Genomic DNA, 13,439 nt, shown 5'->3' with positions numbered 1-13,439 from the left:
AGAAGGAAAGAGAGAGAGAGAGAGAGAGAGAGAGAGAGAGAGAGAGAGAGAGAGAGAGAGAGAGCGTGAGTGAGTGAGAGACTCGCGCGACGTACACTTTTTCAATCGCGGGCTCGACGGTTTGCGCTCGATTTAAAAAGTTCCGTGTCCGACCAAATTATCGGGTCTGAGCTGTTCGAGACGGGATCGTCCGCTTCGCTCTTCTCGCTTCGGCGAGGGTGCGGATGAAAAGGACACACACACATACCCACACCCACATACACACAGAGTACATGGACGTACACACCCGCTCTCACTACATTGTAAATAGGGTATACCGCGAGACTGGAGTGGTGTCATCTCGGTGATACGTCCAAATGGAATTGTGACGTTTCCTCGATCAGCGCAGATACGTCATGTCGATCCCATCGGAATCCTCCACACAACTCAAATGGAGCTAGGTAGTACATATACATATGCATACACGTGCATACATATATTATGTAATACATAATACATAGATAGCTGTACATGAGTGTACAGGGCGTACGTCCCAAAAAGTGTGCTTACCGACGGTAAGGATTACCTCCCCTCACTCTGACCGCGAGGACTTTCGCGCCGAACGTTTCCTCCACGAGGGCTCGATCCTACCTTCCAGTTTCACTCGTCGGGACCTCGAGATCGTCGACGGTTGGGCTTTACAAATCCGATTATTTCGAAACTCCGATACTGATTACTTCGTCGCGATAGAAACGGACGTTTCCAAAAGAGAGTTAGAAAGTCTGTAATCGAATCGGCCGGCGGTATTCATAGAGCCAGATCTTGTATCTAAGATCGTCTTAGAATTATCCTCGCACATTTGACACGCTATACCCCAATTTATCGACTACAAAACATATAAAGATGAACTTTAAACGATCTTACATATAAAATGAATACCGACTTTTAAGAATCAAAACATTTCAGGCTGGTATTCATAGCTTAATCTTATATTTAAGATCGTCTTAAGTTCACCTTTAAATTCTTCGTAATCAATGAAAGTGCAGTGTCTCAAAATAAACTTGAGACCATCTGACTAAGGGTAAAATTTATCCAGACCAATTTTTCAAATGTTACCGCGCTTGGTTAAAAACATGCATTTGCTTTTTTTATTATAACTTTTCTCAACTTTATTGAATTGCAAAAGTACAAATCAAATAGAATCATAGTTTCCGATGCTTTCTACTCTAATTAAAAAAAAGGAAACATTAAATTTCGTTAATTTTTCTGAAAGTTATGAGTAAAAGATGTGCTGCATTGAAAAAAAAAACACTTGAAAATTTATTAGTTAGATATTAAGTTTATTCGCAAAAATAAGTTTTGTTTCACAAAAGTAGACTTTATTTTACAGAGATAAACTTTATATTCCATAAATAAATTTTGAAGTACTTTTTTCTCAGAATGAGCAAAATTTACTCATGTGTTTAGAGTTAACATAACTTTTTAATGTTTAGGGTTTTAGGGTTAGATACAAGATCCGACTATGAATGTTGACTCAAAAATTTAAGATTGCCAGTTGATTAACCGACTGTCTTGAATTTTTCTGCTTTCCTTTTCCCGTTTTGTTTTCCCGTTGAATTTTTCTGCTTTCCTTTTCCCGTTTCGACGTTCCCGAATTGAAAAAAAAAATTGTTAGGATCTCCCGGATTGAACTCTCTCGAGGAGTAATACGCGCGCGCGAGACAGCCTCCGTTGATCGTTACACGCTCTTTGTGAAACGCCCCGTACACGTGTCTCCGTGTTGGTGGTCCGGTGTAACGAAAATGGGGACTTCGAGGACGGCTGTTTAATTTGCTGAGGCTGCCGACTTTTCGATCGATCCGCTGCGCGCGAAGTGTCGCGAGACAAATATTGGCTTCGTCAAACATGCAGAGCGGCGCGACGCGACGCGGCCGTTGCAGCCGACTGCATGTCTCTCCGACGCGACTCGTCGCTTCCTTCCGATGCAGCAACCACGTAGTTGTTCCCTGTCTTCCGCGCACGTTCCTTGGTTCCGCGCGTTTCCCTTACACGCCCATTTCTACCAGCGTCGATTGATCCGAGTTTAAGTCTGAATGGAGTTTCAACTCGGCCTGGGCTTTAATCGAGGCTGGCAGAAACAGGCATTGGTCACAGACAACGACTCGCAGGGAGAAACCGAGTCTCATTTCGTCTCGTTCATCTTCGGACAACTCTCCACGAGGACGACGAAAGACGTCGTCCCACCCTCGCGCTACCCTGTGCGATTACTCGGTGTTTGCGCCTTGCGACCCTCGCGGGGCCACGAAACAATCGGGTGTACCTGTTCCCTGTCGACGACTACGCTACCGCTTGCGCTACATTCACACATACGCTACACAAGTTCCTAGACGCCGAGCGGCGCGATCTCCCGCACCTGGCCACCGACACCACAACTCACCGAATTATCGCCCTCGATACCAAATGTTCCTTGTTGTTTTTTCGCGAGAATACTCCTGTATATAGTCAACGTCGATAACCGATAAAGCGCGTGCGAATCGCGAGCGAGGTGAGGTCGAATTCAATTGTGATAAGCTGTTCAAAACGGAGAGCGCGCAGCGAGCTCTGTCGATCACCGCGATAAGGTTCCAAGGTGTACTAAGTTTAGAGGGATTCTTTTCTTTTTAATTTGCCCTTTACGTTATCGCCCTTATTTCAGGAGGGAGAGATAGAGGAGGAGAAATGTTTATAAGAAAATCCCTTTCCTAAGGGAAGCTTCTGGTTTAGATAGAAAATTAGGAGTCTTAGGACTTTTTCAAAGAAATTAACAAAGATATTAATACAGAGTCTTGACCGTATTATTTATCATTGTTGCAAGTATAAAAAGTTATTTAAGGAGATCAAAATTTCATTTAGACTTTTTGTGCAATATCGTCGAGGACTTCTAATTGATGAGCAACATCGCAACACTTGTGTAATAATCTGACACGAATGCGACCAGAAAATCCAAAAACTATTGAATTTGTCGAAGGATAAACCTTTGTTGTGTGCAGACAGTCGAAATGTAATGAAATGGCGGTACTTTGAAGTTACGAGTCATTTTTCTATTTCCTTTCTGTTTAGAGTGTCTTCTGGAAAAAATACTAATTTTGAAAATTTTTCAAAGAGTTCAACAAATTTAATACACTCCTTAAATTTTCATGTTCCATTCGTTTCAGATTATTACACGAGCTGTGATGTTGTCCGCCAGTTAAGGACGAGCTCGGCGCCCAGTACAAAAACTTGAAAAAAATTTCAATTTTTTAAAATAAGTTTTTATATTTGAAACAAAGGCGAATATTATGTCCAAAATCCTATATTGATCCTTTATTGGTATCTTTGAAAAACAAATAGAAACTTCCTATTTTTCGCAGCTGTCTCTAAGCTAGAACCTACCCTTAACCTGTGTGACTCGTCGGGACCTTCTCGGTTCTTCCCTTTTAGTCCAAAGATTTCGAGATCTTTCTGCAAGCGCTTCGCAAGCACATCGCGACGGAATCGCGTCCGCTGCATCGTGTGTGCGCGCTTGCATAAATAAATAATAAAATGCGACTGGTTCAAGTGGCTGACGAATTTACGAATCATCCTCCTACCCGAGCCTACCCCCTCGTCCTTTCCATCCTACCGCGTCGTGCGATCGGCTTAGTAAGTTTTGGAACCTACTGGGCAACGCGTATTCTCGTCACGACGGTTAGGACTCGGATTGCCAGTTATTGCACACACTCGATGTAACTACATATTAATATCGATATCAATCTGTCAGTCTCGTGTCTCTTGATGGTACTTAAAAAGAAACGGCCCCCTCGGAGGGGCCGCAGCCGCCGCCGCGCTCCACAGCGGCGCGGCCTCAATAATGTTCTTTATGCGCAGTAAGTTAATAAAAAGAATAAAAAGCGAAGAAGGAGAAAAAAACAAGAAAAATATATAGCAGGAAGAAAAAAAGTATGAATATAAAGATTCTTCTCTCGTAGCACACGTTCCTCCTCTTGGCCCGTGAGCGTGCCCATGACTCTCGAGCACGCGAGTCATTTTCTTCTTTTGTACATAATACAATGACATTATATACGATACACACTCACACACACACACACACACACACAAGCGAGCCGCGCGAGTTCGCGGCTACGATGCGCGAGAAGGTGATGACGATCCCCCGATGGTAACGCACTATGTTACGTCGCGAGTCGCGTGAGCCGACCTCGCGTATAAACTCATTGCTCGTTTATATGCGATGTATTTTTGTGAACAGTATTGAAAGTGCTACTGTTGTACAGTTATCACACACGGTATAAATGTACTATGATGATGTATCTATAATGTACATAGATATATTTAATTAAAGTGAATATGAATTTGTGTAGCTCTCGGGATGCTCTCTATTCGCCCACCGTTCTCCCCTTCCCTCCCCCCTGTTCCCTACCGCGGCCCCGCGGATATTCCGAATAGTATCTCCCCGCGAGAGGACCCATCTTGATCCTCGGATGCGCGCTGATTAATTTCATTCACCACGTTTTCACTTGCGCGTGACTCGCCGGAGCCCGGTGATGCAAAGCGAATTCGTCGACTTTGCCGGGAATTCGGGTACGCAAATGCGAGGGCAGATGCGAAATTAATCTCCCGAGGGGGCGAGAGAGCGCTGCTCCTCGCGGCTCATGAATTTCTCGCGTTAACTCGAGATACACATCGACGCGCGATCCCGGTTTCTATATTCGGCGCGATAAAGCTTGACGTCGGGTCTCGCGATCCGTATCTTTCTCTCTCTCTCTCTCTCTCTCTCTCTCTCTCTCTCTCTCTCTCTTGCGACAGAGAGACACTCCAGACACGTCGAATCTCCCACTGTTTGCGCTGTCCTCGTAACGTGTATTGTTGAAAGAAACCCGCTTAATGGCTGTGACGTCCGCGCCAGATAACGTTCGCGCATATGCGAAATATGCAAACAACGCGCAGCCGGTGAGCGGAACGAAAAAGGTAAGACCAGCAGGAGACAGTCGGCTGCGCGAATATTTTCCCAAGACGAAAGTATAGACAGCCGGCGACCTTCTGTGTCTTCTTAAGAATTCCTTCTGTTCGCGGAGAGAATATCGCGCGCATTTTTTATTTTCCATATAAATTCTTCCCACTGTTTCTAGTAGCGCAGGCATAGACTGTCAGTGCGCGTGGAAAAATGTCACATTATCATGTACTCAAAAGAAGAATTCAGTCACTCGGAAATGCACATTCTTTTCTTCGTGTAAGATTTATCTTGCTAAGAAACAAGGATCATGCAGAGCGCGATTTGCAAAGCGTCTCTCTCACGATCGCGTTTCGCGCGCGACACTTTGCACTTTGGAATTTCGCCGCGTCCGTTAAATGAAATTACGACTACGGGCGATTTCGACTTCCGCCGCCGCCGCCGCCGGTAGAAAAAGAACGGGGGAGATAGAAAGATGTAGTGCGCGGATGCTCGAATGTACGACGTTTTCGCGCCGTCTTCCTGCGCGCACCTCTTCGCTATCCTCGCCAGACTTTACGGCGCACGTGAGCTGGAAGTAAAGCGATCGACAGGGCCTATCGGATATGCTGCGGGCGCCGTTCTACGTGCGTTACACGCGAATTTGCAATTTCGCCCAAAATAATAGCGAAAATAAGTCGCGAACGTTCCGCGAGCGCGCGCCAATTCGACAACTGCTGCGAATCGCGCTCGCACTTGGGCCGATTCTTCCAGATTTCCCGCATTCGCCGACGATGGTACCATTCAAATGGATGGTCTTACAGTCAAAATAATCTGAAGAAATGATCCAAAGAAATTAACCAAGATGAATAAATAAGTAGCAAATACCGCGACATCGAATATGTTTTGCATTTAATGAATAAATGACAGAGGTAAAATTTGTATTTGAACTATTTGTGAAATTTGGCAAGAAAGTCTTTCTGTTTTTCTGTATCACCCGTATTTCAGATTAGAGCCGAGGGGTTACATTTTTTATAAAAATTATCTGTAGTAGATAAAAAAAAACAAGTGAATATATAATCCTCATATCCACCTAAATTTACTTGCAAATATTGCTAGAATGCTGCTGCTGTAAATTCTACGTGGTGCAAATAATTGTCTGGCAGACACGAGAAACAGCGACGAATTTTAACTGTGACATTTAGAATGTCTAGACCGGCAAAATATTTGTTGAGTGTAATATCGGTGTGAATTCTACGCGATGGTTCGTTTTTGTTTTAGGGCAAACTAATTTTGTGATGCTCTTAATTCGCGAGAACGTGCAGTAATCGATGTGACGCTCGCATCGATTTTCAAGATGAGAGAGACGCGATAATTAACTAAACGATAATTAACTTGAGAGACAAACTGGGGTTCGTGTTAACAAAATTAAGATAGAGGATTCCCAGACACGTACCTAATCCTGAATATTCTTAAATTATTTTGGTCTTTAAATACGAATATTTAAACTTTCAACCTAGAATGTATTTATACTCAATACTTGTACGTATATTTTATGTGGAAAGTTTAAATATTTATATTTTAAGACTAAAACAATAAAAATGTTTAGAATTAGATACATGTCCGGGCATTGGTACTTAAATTTTACTTCTGGTAAAGCGGTCAAAGGAGAGACGCCTTCCCCTGCTCCAGCGTTTTATTTAGGTAAGGAGAAGAGTTTCTTAATCAGTCTATTACAGCGCGATGCGCGCCATGTTTATTCGAATGCTCGAGAAAGATCTATTGGTTTTAATTTATTGTCGACTCTAATATTCGTTCAATGAACGCGACTCGTCTTGTAGAGAGAAACAAAGAGAGAGAGAGAGAGACAGAGAGAGAGAAAAGGGGAGGAATGAACGCGTGTGTTGACGCAGGTAACTATCCAAAGAATAACCTGTATCTTTCCGTTTCTTTCTTACGGAATCGAGCATATTTATCGAACGCGTCGCGCGATTGCCTCGCAGCCTTCGTGACTATTACAGCCTCGTGCTGGAACGAATCCTCAAAACATTCTGGCAATCGCCTCCTGTCCGCCATCCGTCCGTTATCAGCAGTCATTACGCAATGTTCCCGACGAGATAACGTTACCCGCGTCTCTGACACGCAGACTCCGACGCGCGCGATTGCGACGAGAAAAAGGAAGCCGCGAAGATTAAGCCGGGAGCATACAAACACTAGAAATGCAAGCGGTGAAACTTGAGGAGTAAGCGAATCGACCAATCACAGCCGACGATTCTTCTCACGGTCTCGAGCCATCGATTGTGATTGGTCGATTTTCTAAAACTGCCTGAACTTAGCCGTTGTCTCGTATGCCCACCGTGGCCCGAGATAACGGAGACGTAGTCGGGGATCTCGAGCGGCACGGGAGAGACGGCTGCGCGTAGTTGCGACTCGACGCCGGCAGATGGCGGCGCGTCGCCCAAGTAAATCGAGAGCCGGCGCTAGAATGTTTTCCTCGGCTCTCTCCGATCAATGCCGTCCGTCATAGCGGCTCCGTCCTTTAAAATATCAGGGCCGTCGGCGCGTCTCGTCACGTCGCGTCGTTTTCCCGTTTCCGCCGGTTCGAGTCTCCTCTCTTCTCGTCGTTTTCGCGCGGCCCACGGCACGATCTCGGCATCTCGGCGATGACGCTGCAGGCGATCACCTGGGACAACGGCAGGCTGGAGATCTTGGACCAGACGCTGCTGCCGGAGACCACGCGCTCCGTCCTCATCAGCGGCGTGGAGGACGGCTGGCACGCGATCAACAAGATGCAGGTAACGGCTCGATCTCACTTGCGTTGTTGGACTCCCGCGTCATTATTAGTGGCTTTGCGAGCATTGCGACACGTTCGCACCGCGAACTCCATCGATACGGCATGCTGCTCCCGTGTACCCCTCCTTCTCTTTCCCCTACTCCTCCGCCTTAATCAAGTCTCTCGATACAATCAATATTTGCCATTGTATAATGACTTTGCATCTTTTTATCATCTAGCTTACCCGCACGAAATTTATTGTTACTTTACATGACTGCGTGATTGTACAGGTACATGTGGAAATATAGCGGTATGCGTGCTGCGTGTATGGTGTGTGTGGCGTGTGTAACGCATGACGTATACAATCGCGGGAAGCTTGTAACGCTTCTTAATTTGTCGAGCTTCGGAACGAGCTGTTGTACGATTGTATGTACAATTCATCCTAATATCGAAAATAAATAATCGCGTAACGAAACAGCACGATTCTAGAGAAAGAGAGAGAGAGAGAGAGAGAGAGACAGTACAAGAAAAGCTGCGACGTTCTAACCGTCGCAAACTTTAGAGCATATCCGGCGACCAATAGGAAAATTCGTCTCAAAAGTAAGCATTGGCTATGTTCAGCAGAGAAAGCTGCTTTGCAACGGTTGTAAAATTCGTGAATCTGATTGGAGTATGCTCTTAATTTTGATTGAGAGCACGTACCAATCAGATTCACGAATTTTACAACAGTTGCAAAGCAGCTTTCTCTGCTGAACGCAACCATTAGCAAAGAAATTCTCCTATTGGATATGTCGCGAAGTTTGAAGACTGTCGAGTGTTGCCGCTCCTGACTGTATGAATTCGCATTGACACGGTCGCGCGCGTTCATCTCTCATGGCCGACGTGATGAACTTATGCGTAGGTACGAGGCGCACCAGCCATCGCTATCGTGGGCTGTCTCAGCCTAGCGGCTGAGATACTGCCCGAAGATATCACAGATAAGAAACGCTTTCGCCATGAGATCGAGGGTAAGCTCAACTACCTGGTGTCGGCGCGTCCGACCGCCGTTAACATGAAGACGGCAGCCGACGAGCTCATCACTCTGGTCAATAGCCTTAGCAAGAACGACAAAGTCACAGCGTGCGAGATGAAAGACAGGTATGTACAGACGCGTCCGCGGATCCGCGTAATCCCCCGATGTGCCGAGGGTTACAGACGGAGAGGGGGGGAGAGAGAGGAATGGCACTCTTAAACTCCAGCATGAAAATCTCCATTATAGATTCATAAATACCATAGTTGCCATGCTGGAGAAAGACGTGGCGGACAACCAGGCGATCGGCAATTACGGCGCGGACGAGATCCTACGTAGCGTGTCCGGAGACAGCTTCATCAGGATCCTCACACACTGCAACACCGGCAGTCTCGCCACCGCGGGATACGGTACCGCTTTAGGTGTCATCAGATCTCTTCGCAAGAGGAAGAAACTCGGTAAATATCTGTTTTTAGTTATTCAAATAAAAATATCAACGCTTTAACCTGGGCATTCTAATCCTACATATTCGTATTGTTTTGGCTTTTAAATATTAAAAAAAAAAAAATATATATATATATATATTTTTTACGCTGAAAATTTCAACATTCGTATTTTAAGACCAGAACAATAAGAACGTCCAGAATTAAGGACGTGTCCACAAAACACTTATCTTAGACCCTACTCACATTTCTAATTCTCTAGAATGCGTTTCTTTACCTCGTTATCTGTTTTCAGATCATGTGTACTGCACTGAAACGAGACCGTACAATCAAGGCGCCCGTCTGACTGCCTACGAACTGGTGCACGATAAGATACCGGCCACCCTAATTTGTGATAACATGGTTGCTGCGCTATTGAAGAGCAAGCAGATCACGGCGGTGGTCGTGGGGGCTGATCGGGTCTCCGCGAACGGCGACACCGCCAACAAGATCGGCACTTATCAGGTGAGTATCGCAAGCGCGCGAAAGTAACATCGTTTGTGAAGTATTCGGTTCACCGTACGAACCGTCCCGTTGCAGATCGCGATCCTCGCGAAATACCACAGTGTTCCTTTCTACGTGGCCGCGCCACGCACTTCCATAGACTTTACGATAGCCAGCGGCGATCAGATCGTCATCGAGGAGCGACCTGAAAAGGAGATGACGCACATCAAGGACCAAAGGATCGCGGCGCCGGGTATACAGTGCTGGAATCCGGCGTTCGACGTGACACCGGCGCATCTTATCGCCGGCATAATCACCGAAGTGGGTGTTTATCGGCCGGAAGAACTCATACGACTGAGAGCGGAGGAAAGCTTGGAACGGACAAGAATTTCATAAACTTTTTAGACTCGTATGTCAACCGTTCCCTTTTCTCTACTATTTCTTTCTTTTTATATTCAAACGCATTTACACACACGGGATTAATACCAAATCGAGAAGTAATATAAGGGATGCAAGACTGCTTTGATCTAATCTCCTGAACACGGTGCCATTTTCTAGAAGAAAGCTTGCGTGCGAAGTAGAAAACTCAGGGAAATCAATTAAATCGATCGGTGAGAGAGGCTAATATCGGAGAAAATCGTCGTAGTGCTTTGGAGCTGCGATATCTCAATGCCCGCGTAATTTTGTATCGCGATTTTTTCAACTTCTAAGGATAATCAGGTACGCTATTGCACTACTGTTATATATACACGATTGTTACACTATGCTGTTGGTTGTGTGTCGACGGATTTTCAGAGATTTGTATTTTATTGAATAAATAGATTTTATTACGCACCTTCGTGGATGTGTGATGACGATGTGCAGGATGCGTTTCACGACTTGTTATCGCACGTTTTCGGCGGATTTGAGAGGATTTCACGTCAAAGTGAGCCGCGAGAAAGCGCGCGTTAAACTTAGTAATTCCCTCACTTTCGAATTACCGAGTATCTGGATCCACAATTTCCCGCGATTGTAGATCCTCGTACCGTCGAATCCACTCTCGACTCGATCCTCGAACATCCTATCCATCCTCGAAGGTGTCGATCCGTCCACTTGACAATCCCTCAAGCGTACAGATCTGCGTTATCTCTCGCGGCGTCTGCATCCGATTTGCGTGTCGCATCATAAATGCCGTGGTGTGCGGCCATAGGCGGGCGATTTATCGGCGATCTAACATCGACGCTGTCGAAGGTCGTAGTTCGCCGATAGCCCGAGATCTCGCTGCCGCCGCCGCCGCCGCCGCGACGTTTCGTGGTTCCTGCGGGAGAAAGAACACGAGGTTCTATTTTCGCCGTGGAAAGGCGCGCGCGGGTTCTTGCCCGTCGCGGGTTTCCCCGATGCGCGCGGTGCTTTAGTACCGCCAGCCTCTCCGCCTCGCGCGGAACTTACACGCCCGGAATAGTTCTGTCTCTCACGGCAGTAAAAGTTTTCCGCTCGCGCACCGAAATCAGACGGCCGGACGAGCGCGAAGGAAAAACGGACAACCGCATCGGGCTAGTGTTGCGTCGCTAGCAAGCGAGATCTTCGATTTTCAGCTGAGGCGAGGTAGAGACCGCGTCGACCGAGAGCCCTGCGATCTACCAGAGAGTCTCCTACGCGAGTCGACGATCCTCGGAGGCGAATAGCGCGCGCGAAACGCCGCGATGGACGAGACGGACACGTTGGTGAGGACAAGCGATGGCGTGATGAACAGCGGAGATCATCGCGCCGTCGACGATGAGGCGCCCACCGTCGAGGAGAGTTACGAGGTCACCACCACCAGACGCAAGACTGTCCGCACTAGCTACAAAATCCAAGAGGTAAGCCGTCCGGCGGCCTATGTATACACGATGTCCGTATGATCACCGTAACCGAGCCGAGTTTTCGTCAGCGCCATGACGCGTGGGCGTTTATCCGGCTGATCGTATGCGGGAGACTTCGAGGGGACGATGTGGGAGCCCGAACGGAGCTCGACGGGCTCGCGAGCAGACGAGAGCGCGAGCTCGTCGGCCGCTTGTAACACAAAATGCGTTGTGTTTCCTTTGATCTACGAGAGCGTAGCCGAGATACCAGATGTCTAACAGAAGTTGGAATTAGATATTTAATTGAGAGGACATTGGAGAAATTTTATGAGACATTAGAAATTGGAGATATCGAGAAAGTGCACGGAGAGAATATTGTAGTAAAAATTACAGTGTAATTTTAGTAGTCCAGGAATAGACTGACACTATTACGAGACTCGCGAGAATTATAATAAAACATAGCAAACAGTGACTATAGTAAACATGATAACTCTTACTACATTTATAGTCATTTTTATTTTATGTTTTATTATAATTTTCGTAATAGTTTATCCCTGGATTACTAAAGTTGCATTGTAATTTTTACTATAATATTTTCTTCATATGAAAACTCGAGATCTTGAAGATCTACAGCAGTGCGTTGGGTATTAATTGATTGTAATTTTTTTCTTTTCTGCTAAAATAAATCAAACACATCGATAATCAAAATTATTCAATTCTTATATGTAATCAGGAATAATTCAATCAATTGATGAAATTAATTATTAATCAACGTATAGAGTAAGTGAACCTATTTCGGTACACTTTAATTTGACGGCTAATACAGGAAAAAATTAAAGTGTTTCGAAATAGGTGCTGTTCCGAAAAAGGTTCGCTTACTCTAAGCAATCACATCAAAGTTTGATTAATAATTAGTATCATCAACCGGTGAAATTATTTGTGACTTTAAATATGAAGATTGATTAATTTTGATTATTCATATGTCGATTATTTTGATAAAAAAAGCTTTAATCAATCAGTGCCTGAGACATTACGATCTTAATAGTTATTATTTGAAATTATCTCGAGTGAGATACTTAGATGAGAATTTTTCAATCGAATCGCGATTACAGATAGAATATCTCATATATTATGATTGAACTGAAAAATTTGGATAGAATTCTGAATATCTCAAACACCTGACCTACCACCGAAAATCAAATCGCGAATCTAATGAAGATTTTGCCGTGCAAATTTGAAGAGTGAAACCGCTCGAGAATTCCCCGAATCTGACAAAGGATTGCGGAGCAAGTGGACGAAAATGGGGATGAGCAGGCATTCTCTCGGCGCACTTTGATAGCCTTCGCTGCTGCGAGTTATTCGCCGATCCGTTTTGATCGCATTTGCGATTTATTCGCGATCACACAGCGACTTATCGATCGACCCGCACCGTGAACGCGCGAATTGTCTCGGATTGCGAGCCCGGTGGATTACCCCGTGTGGCTGTTTATTATTCGTGTATCTAATCGAAGCGAGCGCGCAAAATTCTCATCGGCCGAACGCGCAAGAGTGGCCGCGCACGCACAATTCGCCGAAACAGTGGCCATTGTTTATTTATCGTCCCGCGCCCACCGCGCCGTGACTCACATAAAGCCGCTTATTACGTGGCGTGCGCGCGTTGCGCTTGCGAAGCTCGAAAAATCGCCGAAGTCCGCACGATTCTACGCAGGGCGTCGTTCCGGAACGCTTTTCCGCTCGTCCAAGTGAGAGCGCGCTCGCGATCGGCGGTCCATCGCCTCGGCCGAAACAAACGGCCGCGCTTCGGCGCGGGTCTCTACGTCATTGTCAGGACGACGGTTTTAGAACTGGCAACGAACTCCCTTCGAACGCAGAAACGAGCGGCGCGTAAATTCGGCAAACGAGCGGCTGACGACCGCCGTCCGTTCGCGATCGGGACGGTTCCGATGAGCGGCAACTCGTTCGCCGGATGATTTGCGTCTTCCGACGT

At 45.9% G+C, this 13,439-nt stretch overlaps 2 protein-coding genes across 11 annotated transcripts in view; both read left to right on the top strand.

The window, feature by feature from the left end:
* The first annotated feature begins 7,352 nt into the window (after positions 1-7,352).
* Positions 7,353-10,466, top strand: LOC116844601 (methylthioribose-1-phosphate isomerase). Its single transcript, XM_032816370.1, has 6 exons — positions 7,353-7,719; positions 8,599-8,834; positions 8,956-9,164; positions 9,445-9,653; positions 9,729-10,041; positions 10,191-10,466. The coding sequence occupies exons 1-5, from the start codon at positions 7,588-7,590 to the stop codon at positions 10,026-10,028; spliced, it is 1,086 nt and encodes a 361-aa protein (XP_032672261.1). The 5' UTR covers positions 7,353-7,587; the 3' UTR covers positions 10,029-10,041; positions 10,191-10,466.
* A 544-nt stretch (positions 10,467-11,010) lies between these two features.
* LOC116844541 (tropomodulin) overlaps positions 11,011-13,439 on the top strand; it is an 80,829-nt gene continuing 78,400 nt past the window's right edge. For all 10 annotated transcript variants that reach the window (XM_032816213.1, XM_032816265.1, XM_032816218.1 and 7 more), the window contains exon 1: positions 11,011-11,470. In XM_032816213.1, the coding sequence (XP_032672104.1) occupies positions 11,315-11,470 (156 nt within the window). In that variant the 5' untranslated portion in view covers positions 11,011-11,314. The remainder of the gene's footprint in view (positions 11,471-13,439) is intronic.

Source organism: Odontomachus brunneus, unplaced genomic scaffold (genome assembly GCF_010583005.1).
Source record: "Odontomachus brunneus isolate Ranch 3 - 2012 unplaced genomic scaffold, Obru_v1 Obru_scaffold_003, whole genome shotgun sequence".
Taxonomy (NCBI): domain Eukaryota; kingdom Metazoa; phylum Arthropoda; class Insecta; order Hymenoptera; family Formicidae; genus Odontomachus; species Odontomachus brunneus.
This window is presented reverse-complemented; position numbering and strand designations above follow the sequence as displayed.